The 20,744-nt window shown below is 40.8% G+C and overlaps 1 protein-coding gene across 1 annotated transcript in view; it reads right to left on the bottom strand.

The window, feature by feature from the left end:
- Positions 1 to 20,744, bottom strand: part of LOC146812054 (fer-1-like protein 4) — a 1,053,957-nt gene that overhangs the window by 467,081 nt on the left and 566,132 nt on the right. The window contains exons 22-23 of the mRNA XM_085619061.1: positions 18,667 to 18,819; positions 12,815 to 12,998 (exon numbers count right to left, since the gene is read on the bottom strand). Coding sequence (XP_085475187.1) covers positions 12,815 to 12,998; positions 18,667 to 18,819 — 337 coding nt within the window. The remainder of the gene's footprint in view (positions 1 to 12,814; positions 12,999 to 18,666; positions 18,820 to 20,744) is intronic.

Raw genomic sequence — 20,744 nt, 5'->3', positions numbered from 1 at the left:
TTAATAAGAAAGGAAGTGAAATGAAAAGAGGCTAGGTGGAAGCAAAAATATTACAGGGCCTTTTAAGCACCAATGGGTTCTACTGTTCACTATGTTTCGCTGTGATAGTTGAAGCCTCTGGTCATGTTAACCGTACAACAGAATCCTGTCCTTAAACAAATTTCCAACCTATTGCTATCACAGGGGGGAGAGTACTTGTTTATGACTGCAATAAATTTTTCCATGGTGGATAACAGCTTGAATTAAAGTTAAAGATCCTGGTTGTGTGTTAGATATTCTTAGCTATTTCTCTCTTTTTGTGAATATTTGTTTTTTCTCAGCTTATAAGTATTTATCCGTATCTATTTTTTGGTCAGTAAAAAAATGAAGCTGCAGCTAGTACATTTTCACATGTATTAAACTTATAATAATTAATGTGCATAGTAGCCGTATACAATACAAAAGTACACTTACAGGAAAACAATAATATTGACTTTTAAGCTATACTTCTTCAGGGTTTAAGCCATGTTACAAAACTGTATCTCTTCTTTTAAGTCTTTAAGCTGTCAATATGCACTGCTACTGGCCTGGCACTCATTACTGACTGAATGGAGAAACTAAAAAGAAGAACTATTTTGCATATTTTTTCCATAAAAAAACAAATACAGATGGAAAAACAGATGGGTTTTTTTCTGCATTTGTGTGGAAAATCAGCAAAAATGGAAAAACAAGAATCAGCAATACCAATTGGTCTAACGTCTAAATGAAAGTCCCTCTTCAGTGATTGATAAATTCAGACACTCAAATAAACCCACATACATTCACTCTGTCACTCAGTCTTGCATCCATGCATCCATTCACCCACCCCTGACTCATTCTTGCACAGGACAACAGTTGGATCGACCATAAATAATTAGAAAATGACAACTGTCAAAACAACTTCTGAGGTGGCCTAACAAGGATTATCATAGTGTAAGTCATCTATCTCCAGGGTTTGTTGAATGGGTCACCCACACTGAGACACTTGAATTCTGCAGTAATCTGTGAGATTCCATGAACTAAAATACCTGTCTTTAGCACAGAATTTAGCACAGCATAATAGCAGTCCACCATTAAAAGACAATTTCTTTTAACACATATTCTCATATTCTACACAATAAGTAAGTCAGGCCTACGTGCTTTGTCATAGCCTTTCATAATAAACGGAGCACACCTAGGGAATCTGACATAATTTTTTCCAATGAGCAAATGAGGCCTGTAGTCATTACTATTAGCTTGAGATCATAACCGGCACAGGCCTACTAAAGTGCACACAAGCTGACAACATCATGCATATACTTATAAAATTAGAAATATGTACAAAATTACAGTTGACAACATGAATATGTCAGGGGAGAAAACAACATATATACCCCGTGGCTGTCCCAAATAGTTCCACAAAATATGGAAACCATGGACAAAACATTATGGTCTCCGGTTGGAAGACTCACAGTGAACCCCCAGGGCCGGGGGGGGGTGGTCGGGAGGAGGGGGTTGGAAGAGAGAGGTCTGAGAAATAAGGAAATTGAATTACTATCTTTGTCAACTTATTTGTTACTGTCATATATATCGCTGCCGTTGAACATTACTGTCAATGTAACACTGCAGAAGACCTTCCTTTTTTCTTTATTTCCACTGTATCTGTACTACAATCAAGAAAAATGTCAATAACAATTATTTAAAAAATAAATAAAATTACAGTTGACAAAATAATATACACATTCTCTCAAAAGGATAAAACTATTTCTGCCCCCATATTTGTCAGATGGGGAGGCCATCATCTCAACACTTCACTGCTATAGTAATCTGGGAGATTTCATGTAACAAAATACACATCTACAGCTTGTAATACAGTGTGATAACAATCCCCTGCTAAAGGCCTATGGGTTTTAACAAACACTTTTCATGCCAAATAGAACAGGCCTAATGACCTTTTTATAACTTTTTATAATACACATATCAGACCTATGGCATTGGACATAACTTGTCTGAGTGAACCACAGAGGCATGTGACCTTTATCATTTCCTTTTCACCATTGACAAACCCGGGCCTAGTGTATTGCGTGTACGCTTCCACACGAAGCAGCCATAAGACATACAGTAATAAAATTAGAAATGTATACAAAACATAACAGATGGTGAAGCAATATACTATCTCTCCTAGGAATGCCTAAGAAGGATTATTCCAATCCAAATCTTCTATCCCCACACTTTGTGAGAGGAGGTAACCCACACCAAAACGTTTACCAACTATAGAAATCTGTGAGATTCAATATAACAAAATGCATTGCAGCAGGCTTCAATATAGAGTAATAACAATCTATTCTTAAATGCATATTGACTTTAACATATGCTTTTCACAATAAATCATTCAGCCCTACTAGTTTTCCTTTATTGAAACTTTTATAAGAAGCAAACCAAGCCTATAGCCAGGCCTGCTGTATTGAGCATAAGCTTTATCACAAGGCAAAAAGTGCAACACAAGATCTCATTTTCAGTGGACGCACACAACCTCTTTCCAATCAAATGCTGTACTTGAGACAGCCAACATGTGAATGGAGCCTAAGACTCTCTCTCATTAGTACTGATGAACACTCTTTTCTATTGATCACGTGAAGTCAGGGACTCAGGAAACATTAGCACTATCAAGCCAGACATAACTAGGAGCCTTAATTACACTCAACTTTCTCTTTTCACCATGAAATATTTATTGACAATTATGAATATCGAAAAGAAGTAAAAAATCATTGTCATTGATGTCATGGATAGACCGTCAGATGCTCTCTATCTAGACGTTAGCAATAAAGGCATTCTTTAATAAAGCTCTAGTGCTAGATTTTCCCCTTGGGACTTACAAGAAAGGATTTATGGTAACAGCTATTTGTGTAGGAAACTCTAGCAACAAATTGTTTGAAGGCAGTCCAAACAGTACAAATGGGCCCATACATATAGATTTTTATTCTAGGAAGTGTTCTGTGTTTTTAGCTAAAACTGTAAGACTCTTTTCAATTCTGTTTTGTGAATGGCTTTCTGCAGAAAAGGTTTTGGTTGCACAAAGATATGATCTGATTTATGTGGAAATCCAAACTGTGGGGAATGACCCTCCCAGACAATAGGAAGAAATCCGGGAATCGCCATTACATAATTGCAATTAGAATATGATAGTTTTGCATTTTCTCAATAGATTACATCTAATAGTTTGAGAGGTATTTGGGCAAAAAGAGAAACATTTTTCAGAAGTTCTACAACATTGCCTGCAAATGTGCTCTGCTCACAGGATGAAAGTCTGATCTGATGAACACATGCCTGATGAATCCAAAATGCAGAAAGTGGACGGTCCTTTCACAAGAATATTGATTTTGGTGAAAACAGGTTTTGTGAAAAGATGGAAAAATGATATGGGGCAGAATCTTTGATCTAAATTTTTAATATAGAGGTATGAAAACGTTGTACAGTTACTAAAGTATCTCAAAATATATGACTAAATCATTTTCAAAAATTAAATAGAGGAAGAGGTTAAAGTTTAGTTTCCTTCATACCAGAAATTGGTGGGGAAACAATTCTCTTTGTCTTCAAGGATGTGGTAATCGATTCCGCCACCTAATTCTGCAATATGGATCAGCCTTCTTGTTGCAGCTTGGAATGATTATAATGTATGTATGCTTATATGTATGGATACTATCCATTTTTATATAGTACAAACCTAGCTGAAAATCAGCAGAGTGCTAACGGGTTAAAAACTCAGTCAATGTGTGATGGCTGATGTAGATGGCTCTCAATAGCAAAAGTGGAGTGTTACTGCATCATGATGTAGCGCTCATTACAGATGTGTGTCAGCAGCTGTTTTCACAATTGTTTTCTAAAAAGGAGTAGGATTGGGTCAATCCTGATAATAGATACAGGGATCTTGTTCGAGATCCTTGGTGCACAGATACAAAGAAGGACTGTTGCCTTGCTTTTTAATTTTTTACACATGCTTGTCTCCATTCTGGTAGTGTGCTGGCTGCTGGTGTGCCATGATGACATTCTAGATGATGCACCTGGTTTTGAAGATGGTAGGGGCTGGCAAGGTCAGCCAGTGGAGTTTCATTATGGTGCGGGGATGTGGTAATATTTCTTCAGGCCGTAATGAGGAATGCTGTTGTATGTAGGATGTCCTGTTAGGGAAAACTGTTGAGTCTGCGAGGCCATTGGGTAAAGCTTAAACAGCAAATATGAAGTCTTTTTTGGGAGTAATGGTTTTAACTCTCTTTAGTATAGAGAGCTGCTATGAAGCCGCCTTAATTTATTTGGTACTGTGTTTCTTGAGAGTGAGCTCAGTGTCTGGTTTGAATCTAACAGACATGGCATTTGGTGGAAGTTGGGGTTCTGATCCATCTGGGATAATGTTTTTGAGTCAGGTTTCAAGTAGTTGTTGCTTGTTGTTCTTGGCGAACAGCAGGAATTCTGATTTGCTGGGGTTAAGCATAAGGCAAGGGCTGGACATCCAGGTCTAGATGAGGTGCCAAAAATCTGAGAAGTCTTGTGCGATGATTGGTCTTCAGAATTCGATGCGTGACACAGAGTGCCTTTAAGTGAATCAGTTTCTCTGGGGAACGCCATTGAAGGCTACAGAAATTACTAAATTTTGACTTGAGTTTTAGGAAGATGTACAAGTTGTCTTGCTGATTCATTTCGAATCAATTGAAGCCTATTTCCGGGTCACTTAGTGATATCAAGATATAGTATGTTACCATAATCGAGACACAATATTATAAGAGCTTGAATGATTGTCTTCTGGGTGGAAGGGGAAAAGATCCACAGAATTGTCTTCCATCTTCTGAGCATGCTAAAACTATAGGCTGTCACTGTCTTAATTTGTGTCTCAAAAAATAAATTGCTGTCAATCTAGTCACCGAAAGGCCACCAGTGAGATCCCAACAGGTGAGTCAGTTTTCCCATCGTTACTGCCTCCGATTTTACTGGCATTGAGCTTAAGGAAATTGAAGCTTATCCATTCTTCCACCTGGGTCATACACTTCCAAAATTGGTAGGAACCCCCATTGTCCGCAGGTGTGAGGGATAAAATTAATTGAGTTTCATCAGCATAACAGATGAGCGAGAACCCATAAGATTTAACGATGTCTGCCAGAGGCCTCACATACAAAATGGTATTCAGCTATAATATCAAGTCAGTAATATCGACTGACACAATTATCGAATTGGAAACATTGTGAACAAGAATATTGTGTACAAGAATATCGATTTTAAGTTAAGTAATATCGATTTTTAAAATATAGAAGTCATTAATATAATTTGCAAAAATATAGTGGTTTAAAATATAATTTTTTAATTAGTGTTATGTATTTTAGTACATATTTTAAATGTATGTGATGTCATTTTTTTGTATAAGTATTGTTTATGTTTTTTAATATATGTGTTACATTTTTAGTAGTTATTAAATTTAATTTAATTACATTTTGTGTTTTTTAGTTCCGTAGCGGGTTGTGGGTTTATAGGAGAATAAGATGGGAAGTAATTTATTTAAAATAAATTCATGATTATCTTTTCTTTATTAATATTTAATTCATATTTAATAGTATTAATTGTGCTTTTAATTTTTTGGGGGTAGATTTCATGTGTGGGTTGTGGGGTTTATAGGGGTAAAAAGTGGGAAGTAATTTTTTTAATTAATTAATGATTAGTTGTTAGTTAATATTAATTCATTGATAATTATTGTAATTGTGTAATTTTTTTTAGGTACAGGTTGTGGGGTTTGTAAGGGTGGAAGGTATTTTATTTTTAATCAATTAATAATTAGTTGTTAATTAATAGTAATTAATTAATTGATAATTAATTATGGTAATTGACTAATTGTTTTTTAGGTGCACGTTGTGGGGTACATAGGGGTAAAGGGTGAGAAGTAATTTATTTTTAATTAATTATTAATTAGTTGTTCATTAATTAATTAATTGATAATGAATTATGGTAATTGTGTAAAGTTTTTTTAGGTGTGGGTTGTGGGGTTTATGGGGTAAATGGTGGGAAGTAATTTAATTTTAATTAATAATTATTTGATTACATTTAATTAATTAATAATGATGTTAATTGTTTAAATAATTTTTTGGGGTGTGGGTTTTGGGGTTATAGGTGTAGATGGTGGGGAGTAAATTAATTTGAATTAATTTTTAATTAGTTGTTAAATACGATTAGTTATTTAATTTTAAATTAAATATTTTAACTGTTATTAATTTTTTTAAAGTTTAATTTTAGTGGGGTTTGCAGGGTTTATAGGGGTAAAGGTGGGAAGTTATTTTTATATTTACGTAGTATAAAAATGTTTTAATGTGGTGGGAAATGTATATGCATTTAGTTAAATTTGTAATAATTTATTTTATGTTGTAATTTCTATAATTATGTGTTTGATTAGCTATAATAAAAATATCTATAATTTGCAATATTTTTTGTTTGTAACCTATTTTTAAATACATTGTAAAATATGTGTGTTGTTTAATTTTAATTTGAAATTAAATTGAATAATTTTTAAATATTTTGGGGCCCATTAGGATGGTGGGCGGGCTTTAGTCCGCCCGCCATCCTTGCGGTGCTGGGACCAGCCACCAGATGTGCGGTGGTCCCGCACCGCTGATTAGGATGCGACCACCACCCTGGCTGTCGCATTCCGCATATTTGACATTGCGGCGGGTGCTGCTTACAGCAGCACCCCCCTGCAATGCCAAGTTAACATGTTGTGCATTCCTATACACAACGTGGCAGGCATCACGCGGTGCCTGCCACCTTGTACATGGAACTGCAGGGGGGTATCATGGGTACCCCCCACCCCCCTGGGGGCCTGCAACGAGCTCCCAAAGCACATCCACGTCAGCATTTCCATGGCGGCATCGCCGCCATGGAAAGGCCTTTCACACCATGCATCATAATAGGGATGGCTGTGCCTTCTAGGCACCGCCACCTTATTGTGCCCCAGCTCTGCCCGGCTGGCAATCAGAATGATTCCTGTAGTGATTATCGATTTGCCACCAGCTTGATGATTAGAGTTTGTGACTTTGTTAATCCTTTAATAAACATGTATTGGTTTGAAACGTAGCCATTCTCTGTTTTTCTTGTAGATCCAAATATGCTTCACAATATTTAAATGTATTGAATATTGATGTTAGCTTCAAATGGAAATAAAGATTCATTCTGAGCCAGAATTTGCACCAGAATTTGCACAGAGCAGAGCACTGTATCATACCTCCTATATGCATTTTCATGGTCTTTCAACACATTCCTCAAGATTTGTTGCCACAAAGGACAATCTTCTGCTACACATAGGAAGGAGAGCCACACAATTCATGGAATACCAGGGTGTTTCATTGGTTTCTTTCTGTAACGTAAAGGGCACCACACAAAAAGGGATGTAGGCAGAATCAAATAAAGTCTGCGTCATGTTAAATTAACTGGAAAAGTCAGAAGGCAATGGCAACCTATGACATTAAAAAAATAAAATAAACAATCTTCCTGTCACTAAAGTTTTGAAAGGGAAGAGCCTAAAGCTGAGGCCTCCTGCTCATATTAGCTTTAAAATTTAATTTGCTACCAAACCTCCTAGTAAACTAGGCATTGTCCCGAGCAGGGAAGAATGGTTTACTCCACAACTACGAATCATGAAAAAGCAACATAACTGACAGCTCAGGGGCAGTCAACCTAGTCAGTACTCAATCACTAAAATAGCCAAAAATAAACAGGCCTACAAAAAAACATTTGGTCTGCAAAACACAATTTCAGGATGGGTTCTAGACCAAACTCGTCCACGCAAGCAAGCAAGCAAGCAAAAGAACTCTAAATCCTTCTGGGAGGAAATGAACAAATTGGTAATTGGCCGTAATCGGCACTCCAAAACTGGCATCATGGAAGCGGCCTTAACAACACACATCACCACCGCTGATAACCAGGTTAACCAGGACCATTCCCCGTCAACACATGCTGAGGTCTGCAGGGAGGTGCAACTAAGCCCTCACCCTACAGAGGTGGACCATCTCTTGATAGATCACAAATAGGTTGCCCAAACGCTAAAAAGGTCAGGTCAGAGGGGGCTCCAGGGCCTAACAACCCCCAAAATGTGTTATTCCAAAAGTACTCCTGCCTTGGGACCTTGTACTTAAACCCTCTATTCAATTATGCCATGTCAACAAACATCATCCCCGAATCCTGCCGATGCAGCTTCTTACAGACAATATATAAATCTGGTGAGTGCTCAAACCCCACCAACTATAAATTAATCACCTTAATCGATGTTGAAGCCAAGATCTACGCTTCCAACTTGCTCATCGACCTAGAAGACTGGGCCAATCATTCAAACATAGTCCCAAAAACTCACACAGGTTTCAGAACAGGAATGAGCACTCTAACCAACTTGCTGGTGGTTACTCTCCTGGCTGAGCAAGCAATTGCCATATCCAGCTAGCTCTATGCCTGCTTCATAGATGTTAAGGCATCTTTCGACAAAGTCTGAGGGCTCAGCTGTGAGGGGGGTTGCAGGGGAACCAGTTGGAGGCAATCATTAACCTTCATTCCAACACTTGGGTACAAATCAAGCTAGGTGACGGTCCAAGAATCACCCAAAACATTAACACCAACATTGACCTAAAAAGGGGTGCGTCCTCGATCCCTACCTATTCAACATCAACATGGCTGATCTAGATAGCCACCTGGCCCAAGTGCAGGGCAGTCCTCCCAGGCTGGGAAAGGAACAAATCAGAAGCTTGCAATACGCCAACGACATCGTCCTCCTCAGAAAAACACCAATCAGGCTGCAGCGATCAATAGAACAATTACTGGAGTTCACCTACAACCTGCGACAGGGCCTTAATTTTAGCAAAACCAAGGTACTTTGTTTCACGAGCCTAAGCAGCCTAAATTTACCTGACGGGCCAATGTCATCGTTTTATAACTGGTAATATCCTATAAGTGCCTTGTTGTCCATCTAGACTCACACTTAACTTACAAACGGCACCTCCAGTCAAGGCGAGCCATAGCTAACAACCTGCTGTTCACTTTCAAAACCTTGCAACAAAAGACACCTTGGCCCATCATCTCCTCCAGGTTGCGGGTGCCAAATTCATCCCTTCGGAATCTATGGCTCATAACTGCTCAAAAGGAAAGACGTAGCAACACCTTACAATTGAGCCTCTTTAAAAAACTCTTTTAGATTCCATAGTACGTCACGCGAGCCCAATTCAGAATTGGGTTTGGCCTGCATCACCCGAGCCCAGCCAAGAAGGGGCCCTAGTGAAATCTTGCTGGAAGACAAGGGGTGCTGAAGCAGACTCGCTTTCGCATCAGTGTTGGCTGGAAATAGGAAAGCAGGCCTGCAATTCTGCAGTCAATCACAGAGCTGCAATTAGAAGAAGCTTAGCACATTCCCATGTACTATGCCGTTTTTAAATGAACCACCGACAAAACAGCCAAGCTCTTATCATTCATCATAGACAACGCTGCTTTAGCGAGCAAACGGCAGGTGTGGGCAGTTATGCCATCGTATGCGGCCTGAGGTCCCCAGCCATGCCTGTCTTTCCATTTCTTCGATGCCAAGAAATATGATCTAATGCTAATCCATCTCAGTGACTTCTCGTCAAAGGATTTAGCACCTCCCTGGAAGCAGCCTTGGCCCACCACTGAGTGCCATCTTTGTGGGTACATCAAATAAACGCTGCTTCACAAATTAGGCATCTGCCCTGCTAACCCACAGACAAAAACTCCTAAGTCCATCTTTAAGACCTGTGTGAATTAGCTCATGCTGTCCAGCTGTAATAGCCTTACTTGAGGGGACCCGGTGCACTTAGCATGCAAGGCTGTGAGGTTCCTGAGCCGCCACACCAAAGAGCTGAAAAAGTATAGTACTTGACTTGTCCGATCCGTACTCCCTTCTCCGATCCGTTTTCCAAGCTTAGGGCTGCTTTAGTACAATCAATATCCTCAAGAAGCTGTAAGTGCATTGCACTTTATACTTTGGTCCTGCTTTTAAATTTATATCTGGTTGGCGCCACTACAAAAAAGCACAAAGCACCTCGCACTTGATCTCCCTAGATCCGCCCCTTACACCTCCACATCAAGTTACCCATCAAGGAACGAATTAGGGGGCCCATTAGGATGGCGGGCGTACTTTAGGCCGCCCGCCATCCTCATGGTGCTGGGACCGGCCACCAGACGGCCACCAGGCGTGCGGTGGTCCCGCACCTCAAATTAGGATTCTGCATTTCCAACATTGTGGCGGGTGCTGCTGTAAGCAGCACTCGCCGCAATGGTGAAAAGGGATGTCGTGCGGTGCCTGCCATGCACAAAATGGCAGGCACCGCACGGTGCCTGCCATCTTGTGCATGGCAATGTAGGGGGGGTACCATAGGTACCCCCCAAATGCAGGCCCTCACCCCCCACCCCAAATTAAATCCCCGCCAGCATTTCCATGGCGGAATTGTCGCCATGGAAAGGCCTTGATTCACACCCATCCTAATATGGATGGCGGTGCCGGCACCGCCATCATATTGAGGCCCAATTCCGCCCGGCCAGCAATCGGATCGATTTCCGCCCGGCGGTAAAGAGGTGGACGCACTTTGCATCCACCGCAATACCCCCCGCAATAATAATATGGTGTGGGCAATCTGCCCACCATCATAATCACCCCCTAGGTGTCTAAACTCTTATCATGGCTTTCTTAAATATGTAATTTAGTCGTTTATGTGTCTTATCCTTCATGGATTGCTTGATCATTCATACGCAAAAGATTTTAAATAATCTACCAATAAAATAGCATTTTTATTCAGTACATCCCAATAGCAGCACAAAGGGCACTTTAGTGTATGAGGATTGCACAGTTTGAGAAGCACTTTACTATATGAAAGACTTACGACCCACAAGAGATAAAGCATATTTAAGTGGGCCCAGCAGATTTCTAACATTTTGATTGATTGTATTGTTCTTTTAAGCTCATCCCGACTGATCCCGATATTAAATCATTTTATTTGTCAGAAAGTTGCAGATTAATTTGTTTGTATGTGATATGGCATTGACTTTTAATGTGTTTTAAATGACATGTAATGGTTTTAATTAACTATGCATGATAAATAAACTTGAAACTAGTTTTAAAATAGAACTGAGGCATAAAGGGCTGCAGTGGGGCATTTGTGGTTCGGTATTGCTGTTGGAAAAGTTATTCTTTTCTTTTTCAACTTTATGAATTTCCCGCTAGTCTTCTTTGTTTTCTCAACTTTTCCTTTTTCATTAAAAGGGAATAAGAAATTAAGGTGTAGCCCCATTTGCGTTTTAGCGGTTTTTTCTAACTACAATTGATTTCTTTCTCAAAAGAAACGAAATTATTTTATTGTAGCCTACAGATACACTTCTATTTATGCTTAAAATGTTTTTTTCAGAAGAGATATTAATCTTCCTGAAAATATTTGTATATTGCAGCCTAGATACCGGAGTAGCAGAGCGCTTGGCAAGCCTAGGCATTAGTTAGATATTTCTTGACGTCTATAAAAGGATCATTCCAGCTCAATAAAAGGATTGGCAAAGACAATAGGGCTTGCTTTTGGGACCTATTGGCTTTGCCAACGGTTTTGAACCATGCTGTACAGCATTTCCCCGATGCTGTGCCACATAGCTAAAAAAAAAAAATTAATGGACTATGATGCAGCTGCCGTGCATTTTGTAGGTCTGCGAACTATGCATGTGCATGACCAATAAATGAACGCTTTTTTAATTACCGAGTTGGATTGGTACATAACTAAAAATAAGTAGCACAAAAGTGGTTTGTATTTTTAAAGCATGTATGGGGGCAATTCGTGGGGCACAGGTGAGGGGAAGCATCACAAAGTACAATTGGGGGAAGCATCACAAAGGACGTGGGTGGAGGGGAGACACATAGAGGTCAGGGGTAAGAGGGGAGGGAGCAACAAGCAAGAATGAGCAACATAGATTGCAACCAGAGAGAGAACTACACAAGGAGACAGCTGGAAAACATATGCACTCATGTACTGTAAAACCTAAAAAAAAAATGTAGCTTGTGAAAAGCAAGCAGTGTAAGGACACAAGTAATGCACTCATGCTCCAGGGGAGGGACAAACACAAGAAGAGAAAGGAAAGCTCACCCAAGCTAACCAAGGAAAAGCAAGAAAATGAGAATGACAGTAAAGCCAGGCGATGGTAAGCAATGGGCAGGCTCTATGCCCACTGTAAGTCTTCAATAGATCTTTTCACCAACAGACAGCTTGTGCTGTCTGGTTGGTGAGAGCTAAAAGACGGTAGGTCTGAAACATTTTGGGAAGGTAATAGATTTTTCAGATAAAACATTTATGCTCCTATCTTCCATCTACATTTTGTTACATTCTTCCTTCACAACCGAGTTTCATCTTTTGGATAGATGTGTTACATTTCTTGTAGCAGTTTTCTAAATTAAAAAATAACTTCTATGCTTACCACTGCAATACTGTATACATAAACTGACATATTGTGTTGGAGGCACCTTATGTCTTTCTCTCTCGCTCTGAAGTAGAAAATGGCAAACAAGTAGCAGGAGAGGAGGAAGAAAGCAGGATATATATTTGAGCCCAGCAATCAGGGAGACTGGCTGACATGTGAGCTGCAAAAAGAGAACTTTTCGTGGCCTTTAGAAGAGGCAATTTTTGTTCATCAATTATTTAATTTAGTCTGGTCTAAGTGCAACCAGACAAGTAATTGGTGCTGATCATAGCTATTAAATAGTGTACTACTGGAAAGAAATAAAGGGACATGGAAGATGGTTCTCCTGTCTTCTTACCATCCCTGCTGAGTTTGACAGGTAGCATGGTGGTCTGGAACTCGGCGATCTGTTCCCCTTTCTCAGACAGAGGTCTGAGGTCTTTGGGAAGCTCTGCAATGATGTTCTTCACATACTTTGTTCCACCAAGCCACATGTACATTTCAGACTTTGCAAATATTTCTCCATTGTACGAGCCAGGGGTCTGCAGGGAAATGTAAAGGATCACATCAAAGAACATCACCAGCAGAACTCAAAGGTCCAGACCCAAATATCAATGCATATTCAAGCACTTCAACCAGATAAGATTCAATGAGTTTATCAGAATATAAACATGGTCCCTTCCAAACCCTACTGACAGTCTGGGCTTAGGTAAAAAGATAGGGAGAGAAGGGAAAATCTGAGTGGCCCTGCCCCTTATATTTCGCTGGAAGGGGATGAACAGTGCCATCATTTTAGATTTAAAGGTTTGCCCACTGTTAATATGCCTGTTAAATTTACTGTAGTTGGGATAGGCACCTACAGGCTCTGTTGAACAAATGTCAAAATCTGCTAACAAAATTAAATGCTAAAATGTCAATGTTTTCTGTTATTATACTTGAGTGAAAAAGTCCTGTGCGCTTCTGTTCCTCAAGACTCAAATCTAGTCCAAGAGTTCTCAACACATTGCAGTCACACTTACCTACAATGTAGGAATGAGAGCTACACAGCACTAATGTAGACCCCTGCTTTGTTGTTCTCTCAAGCCTCTCATGTGGCCTGCAATAACAGTGAGCCTCAGGACTTAACGGCGACCGCTTTGTCTGCATGGGTACCGCCTCCTTTCTGTCTTCCAGACAATTTGTCCAAATGTAATCCTTCACATCCACGCTGCAATCATTCTCAGCATCTCTCCAAATTCTGTATTTTCCCACATGTTGTATAATCTGTGATTGTAACACCAGTTACCCAAACTTTCCCAGCACACGTGCTTGCAAAAGTATGCCAACAATACACAACTCTACCACGCAGTGTTGTTGCTCCATGGCACTGATCACAAAAACATGCCTTGCCACCATGACTATCAGACATCAGGGACGGCTTCTCCGTAATGGCAGAGGAGCATCGCCCCACAGCCCGTGCCAGCAGACAATAAATAAAAGAATAATAAGACAATGTTATAATCATTTTATGCTCTCCAAGCCTCGCAATACAATACGTGTAGGGTTGGGCGGGCCGAGGCAGGGAGAAGTACTGTGCACTCATAAGTGCGCATGTGTGCTTGGCCGGCTGTCCTAGGCCGGCCAAACACACATGCCTACTTATGTTTCTCCAACCCTGCTGTGTTACACAGCAGGGTTGGAGAAACAGCATAGGCTCCAATGAACCATCTGAGCGGCAAACGAGGCCACTCAGACCGATCCTGGTGCTGCTCTCATGTGAATGCAGCGTCTGGATTGGTTGTGTAGTCTATGCCTTGAGGGCCCATCCCCTTCAGGCTCAAAGGCGAAGAGAGAAGCAGCAGGAGCGGAGCAGCAGGTAAGTATGTTTTCTTTACGTATATTTTATTTCTCCCTCCCTCCATCCCCTCCCCAACCCACCGTCCTCTCCACCCGCGGCTTGCCAACCACTTTAGGTAGGTGTCAGCCGCCACTGTCAGACATGAACCTTAAAGGCTTCCGTCTATGTATCAATTTGATTCTGTTCCTCAAGTAACACATGAAGAACCTGGTTATAACTAAGCCTTTTAGTCAAAATTAAACCCTTCCTCTCCCCCAACAACTTTTACTCAACTATCCAGGACCTTATCTTACCAATCAAGATTGTGACAATGCCCTTCTCAAAACCCTTCCTAGAAGTTCTCCAGCCATTCGGAAACCCACCCTAAAGGCTTCTGGGGCAAAGAAAATCAAACTGAATTATCCCCCATCCTAAAACAACTCAGGACTAATACATTCCACATTGTAAGGTCAGGGATTTTATAGGAACACATAGAAAAAACCTGTACACAGATGTTCCCTGATTATGTCCCTAGACTTTTCCCTTCCTGCTAACACTTCCAGAAAGAGCCTGAAATCCACATCTATTCCTGCCTTCAACCAGCTGTTAGAAGTGGGGTTTCTGGTTGATATAGGGATTTGCCCCAGGCCAACCAGAATCCACCACTCTAGTCAGGGTAAGCTAGATACACAACTAAGATAACCTATGCTCACCCTGTGGTAGCTTGGCGCAGAGCAGACAGGCTTATCAAAAGAAGCAATGCGTAAAGTATTTGTGCAATACACACACTGTAACACAATGAATACACCACAAAAGACTCCACACAGGTTTATAAAAATAGGTTCTTATATTATGAACACAACAATATCAAAACAACAAGAATACAATAGGTACTTTGCAAGTTATGACCTTTAAGCATAAAAGGTAATCAGTGCCTAATCAGCACTCACTATAATAACCTTATTGGCAGTTAGGGGAGTAGGGGGAGAGTGTTATGTTCCCTAAACTAGGCCTAAGTAACAAAGTGACCTTTTACCTTCATTTGTCGTACCTTGCTCTGCATAACGGTTCTAGAACTGACCTTTTACCCAGTTATGTGCTGAATAAATGTCATGCTTTCCTTGAAACTAGCCTCATTTATTATGCATGAGGATTCTTAGTAAAATCCCCTGCACATGACGTACATAACAGGATTAACATACTCTGTGCAAAAGTCATTGCTATCTTTCATCCTAAGGCAACGAGGCTACTTTGCATAATTACCATTATTGATTTAGGCTCATATACCTAATCATACTCACAAAATATCAATTGAAGTAGAACCCCTTAAGGCTACCTTTTTGGTATAAATGAACCTCACCTTCACTAGTGAAGGAGAGGAGACGCTTCCACGCTGACACAGACACTGAGGTTCCGGCCTGCTGAAGCTTCAACATGCAGCGGTCTGACAACCCTTGCGAAGTGTCCAATTTGCGAACAAGACGGGGTCCTTCATTCTCTCCCATCAGGTAATGGGGTTAGCTCTTTCCTAGGGGATTCTTGGCTTCACACCCACATACATGCTAGGTACCTTAAGGTACACTTAAGTAGGGTCCGCATCATAGGAGTACGCTTGAATAATGTCATGTCTACATACCTGCATATATTCACTGTTCTAGCAGCATGGTAGAATTCTACCTTCTATTTATTCTTTTGTCGCAGCAAACATGTCTTATACTAGAATGACGCTGGTTCAATAAATGCTTATTGAAAATGTCCCCAACGCTTATTCTGTGTATATCTCTGAGACTAAGTGAGCACGATTGACTGAGCGAAAAGTGCTGTACTGTTTTTACGATCCCTGAAGGGTCAAAGGTTGTCATGTTCGATGGTTGCCAGAAACTATCACTCCTTGATAAGGTTAGGGGGCTTATTGTAGCACTGTGAGCTAGCTGGTCTGTATGCCGACAAATCCTGCGGGGGTGTCCGGAATCAGTCTTGACACCAATCCCTTAGCTTATGTTGTCCAACAAACGCGCAGATCTGATATATTTTTAGTAACTACACAACAAAAGAATGACGCTCAATCTGTTCAGGAACTACGAATGATTACTTTCTCGTCATGTTGGGGTTAAAGCAGTGTACAAACAGTACCCGATGAAGGTCCTGCACAGGTCTATCAGGACCGGGGTGTGCAGAAAAGCTCAACTGCCCGCGGGCAAGCAGGGTTCTTACAAGGACCTCACAGGTCCGATTTCACAGTACCTCTTCTTCAGTCAAGGCATGGGATGTTAATCTCGTGGCTCTTGCTGGAAGGGCACACACAGCAAGCTCAATCAGTGCAGGTGAAGTATGTTGGAACAGTCGAGTTAGCGATCAGGCACGGCTGATCTTTGTCAGGTTCAGGCTGCTGGACTCACCAGTTGCAGGGTCCCACAGCAGTAGTAGGCTGAAGTCTTTAATGACCCTGAGACTTTGGAAACAGGGGGCAAGCCAGCAAGCCCTTGGAGAATGCTTCAGGTCAGCATAAAGGTAGCAGACTGAAGGCCAGCACATCAAGGCAGGAAGCAAAGTGGCAGTCCCTCCCGCATCTCATCAAGCAGCAGACCAACACAGCAGAGCAGTTAGCAAAGTGGCAGTCCCTCCTGGCAGCACACCAGTCCTTCTGGCAATGTGCAGATGTAGAGCCAGCAGTGTGTGGTTACAGGTCCAAAAAGTGTTTGTTTTGAATGGGTCAGAGCCCCAGTACTTATACCCAAAAGTGCCTTTAATGTGGGGGTGACTTCAAAGGAGCCCTCTGAAGTGCACAGGTCCCCCTTCCTTCCCAGTCCTGTCTGCCATTTTAGCCATTGCGGGTAAATCCACCATTTGGTGGGGACAGGACACTACCTATTCAAGTGGAGTGTGAGCCCCTCCCCTCCCATCTGCCCAGGAAGACCAATCAGTATGCAGATGAATACAGATGCAGTTGAGTGTCCTGTGTTGTTGCTGTCCAGAGGGAATGCACACATGTAGCGCTTCAACAGGAAGCCAGAGGAGTACCTGGGGATGGGTGTGATGTGATTAAACCATTTGGTGGAAGAAAAAAGACAAGCTGTGAAGTGGATAACTGTCATGATATGGGTCAGGAATTATTTAGTGATGCTAGAACAGCATTTCCATACTCAAGACAAGACTGAAATAGAGCACTTGCAATGGTGTTTATCTGAGCAGGTGGGAGACATTTTGACTTTTGTGAACTGAAGAAGATGAAGGAACACTGTTCTGGAAATTGTGGGTGTTGGGGGAAATGTTGGCCCAAGAGACTGATTGGAATCAATTATCACTCGCAGGTTTCTTACTTTGGCTGATGTCTTCAGAGATGGTCCAAGTACTTTGGGTCTATGATCATAAGGTGGTAATTTCCCAATTCCTACAGAGGAACATTTTGGTTTTTGAAGAACTGAGATTCAGTGGTTGATTAGCAATCAGTGATCCATTGCTTGGAGGAAATGGTCTCGGCCAGAGCAGTTGAGATCCACTGGGTTTTTGAGGTTGACATCAACATTATATCTTCTGCATAGTTGTAACATTCTAAATTAAAGGCCTTAGCAAGGTCTAGGAATTGGCTAAGATATGTTTTGATGAGTGTAGAAAGTAACTTTGAGGGAGGCCATAGTGAAGGAGTTGGAGTGTACAGAAAGAGAGAGAGATAGTTCATATTTTAAATATTTAATTTTCAGTAAAATATCTCAGTGGGGCAATGTGCCTTGCAACTCTAAAGATCGTTAGTTAAAAGATCCCAGACAAAATCTAAAAATAAGAACAAAGAAGTAATACTGTATTTTAAAATATATCTTCTATGCCAAAGGTAATAAGAAAGAAAAATACTTTGAAAAATTGACATTTCGTGTCTGGTAATTAAAACAGCTAAGGAATACAATAAAGTATGACAATCCTAACTTTTCTTTAATAGTAAAAGAATGCAAATGACACAGGATGACACACATATGCTATGACTACGAAACTGTACATAATTTTAAAGAAAATGAATAATAAGCTAAACCACATGTACCCCACATGTACACTATGTAATATCAAAGAAAATTAATATCGTGAGGGACCATGTGTACCCCAGTTTGTACTATTTAAGGTAAACTTAATTTTATAATGATCTCTAGTTTGTAAAAGGCATACAAGCTTCATGAAACCGCCTAAAATTAAGCTTATCCTTAGTCTCCTGATATTAATACGCTTTTTTTCTTATTAAAATCATACTTCGTGAGATGACACTGTTATAATACTTAACCATCACTGAAGATATTTTCAGCCTTCCTAATATTTTTCCTCTTTAGTTTTGTGTTTCGTTATGTTTTTTTATAAGCTATTGTTAATGGGTACCTTGAATTAGAAGCCATTCTCCGAGTCCTACTTACCTGAAAAAACACAGTATGCATTTTTGCACAATCTTTTCCTTTTTCCTCCTCCACAACAGAATAGAGCACATCTTGTGCTGGTATTCGCGCATAGGCAACACGCTTGTTATTGCTGAGAATCCAGACCAGCACATCGGGAAGTGTGCACTGGGGCTATGAGAGAAATTAGAGAGACAGTCATGTGTGAACACGGCATGCACATATATGACAGTACATTACTAGGAGGAATGGGAATGACATATTCCTTACTTCTACCACTATGTTCGAGCATTGGCCTTTGAGAAAGGAGAGCTTATGTCACTTCAGCCCTCTATATTCCCATGAGGAAGTGATAGCAGAACTAGACTTGAGTCCTTCCCAGATGCTCAATGCTTATTGTAGGATTAGATTTGTACTGTCTTAAACTCACATTTTGATATAACGACCATGCCTGGCTTTTTCTAAATGTACTATCCTAATTTAACATTTTCAAACTTTATGTTATTCATAATATTATCCTGCTTTTAAATAAATTCCAATTCAAATGTAATCAACCTCCCTTGTGCTTTCTTAATAGTATTTTCCTAAATACTGGCTAGCATTAGTTTGAAATAGCAAGTTTTTTTTTCTCTTAAGGTACTACTAAGTTTTTACAAATACAATCTGCCACATAAAGAGCCGAAAAGATAGCACTATATACTGGTGACAAAAGACATCATGTACAATCTCCCAGATCAGATAGCGTCTGTAGTTTTTCCCAAAATATCCCAATTCATAAACAAACCAACACCTCATTCTTTAAGCTGTACTTCTTATTCAAAACCCTGCCCAGTGGTCATCCATGTCTATATTATAAAAAGAAAACTAATTGCCCTATTAAGAGCCTTTCATAACTCATTCGGAAAGCCCTCCTATTGAAAGACTTTTATGAAGGCCTCAAGAACACGAATTATTGACCTCCAGCTGAAGTAGAATGTCATGGCGCTGAAAGGTTCATTCACAAGTGTGTAAATGCATTGAATTAATGCTATTCTACTGGAGTGAAAGAGAAGAACAATTGCAAAGAAGGGTTATAGCGGCACTCAATTCTGGGAAAATTGAGAGGAGTTGAATAGCAGATATGTAAGAAATTGGGCTACTGGCTTACTGGGCTACTGGTCGATTGGGGTGTGAGCCCTGGCCAAACAGCAACCACAATCCTTGTCAGGGTGAGGCACAAGCAAACCCCAAATTAACCTGTATCCAGCCCCTTGGTAGCTTGGCACAGAGCGGTCCAGCTTAACTTAGAGGCGATGTGTAATGTATTTGTGCAACACTTCAAACAGTAAAACAGTGAAAACACCACACAAAAGATCCCACACCATATTAGGACAATAGACCAAAGGTAATAAATAAAACAAGACCAAAACAACAAAAATCCAATCAGTAGAACTGGAGTTACAAATATTTAAAGAAGAAGTGTAAAATAGCATCTAAAAGCATAAAGCGTCAACTGTGGCTCTCTGGTTGAGCTGGACTGGGTCAATATTAAAAGTTCTGGCCAACCGCGATGCAGTGCGGATCAGATACAGTTCAAGATTAGTCTCACTCAAGTTTTAGCTTCTTAAGTTTGATGCCAAGAGTCCCGCTTGTGTTGGAGAGGGAGCTAGGAGAGCATCGTGGGCAGTTGTCAGCGTGGCGCGAAAAGCAAGTCGGGCTTTGCGGACAAGCTTGCTGGAGCTTTGCATTGATAGTCCCTCGCGGGTTATCAATACTGCCGTGCAAAAAGATGGGCTCGTGCTGACTCGTTCTGATTTTCAGTGCGAGCTGCAAGATCTCGGTGTAAACGGGACCGTTCGCAGTCGCGAAGAGCACAAAAGCTTCATTTCAGAGCCTGTGAGCCACACCAAGATCCCAGGACCTGAAAGGCAACCTTGGGAGTCAGAAACTCGCTGCTGCTAGGTCCAGGGGCTGGTTGGGGAGCCATTTATGTCCCTGAGGCTCAGATACGGAGGCCAGGAGACTAGCCCTAGGAGTCTGTCACAAGTTCCTCGTTACCCCCCTATCCGTGAACATCCCAGAGAGAGGGAAATGCCTGAAGACTTGTCGTCCTGTCCCAC

Source organism: Triturus cristatus, chromosome 7 (assembly GCF_964204655.1).
Source record: "Triturus cristatus chromosome 7, aTriCri1.1, whole genome shotgun sequence".
NCBI lineage: Eukaryota > Metazoa > Chordata > Amphibia > Caudata > Salamandridae > Triturus > Triturus cristatus.
This window is presented reverse-complemented; position numbering and strand designations above follow the sequence as displayed.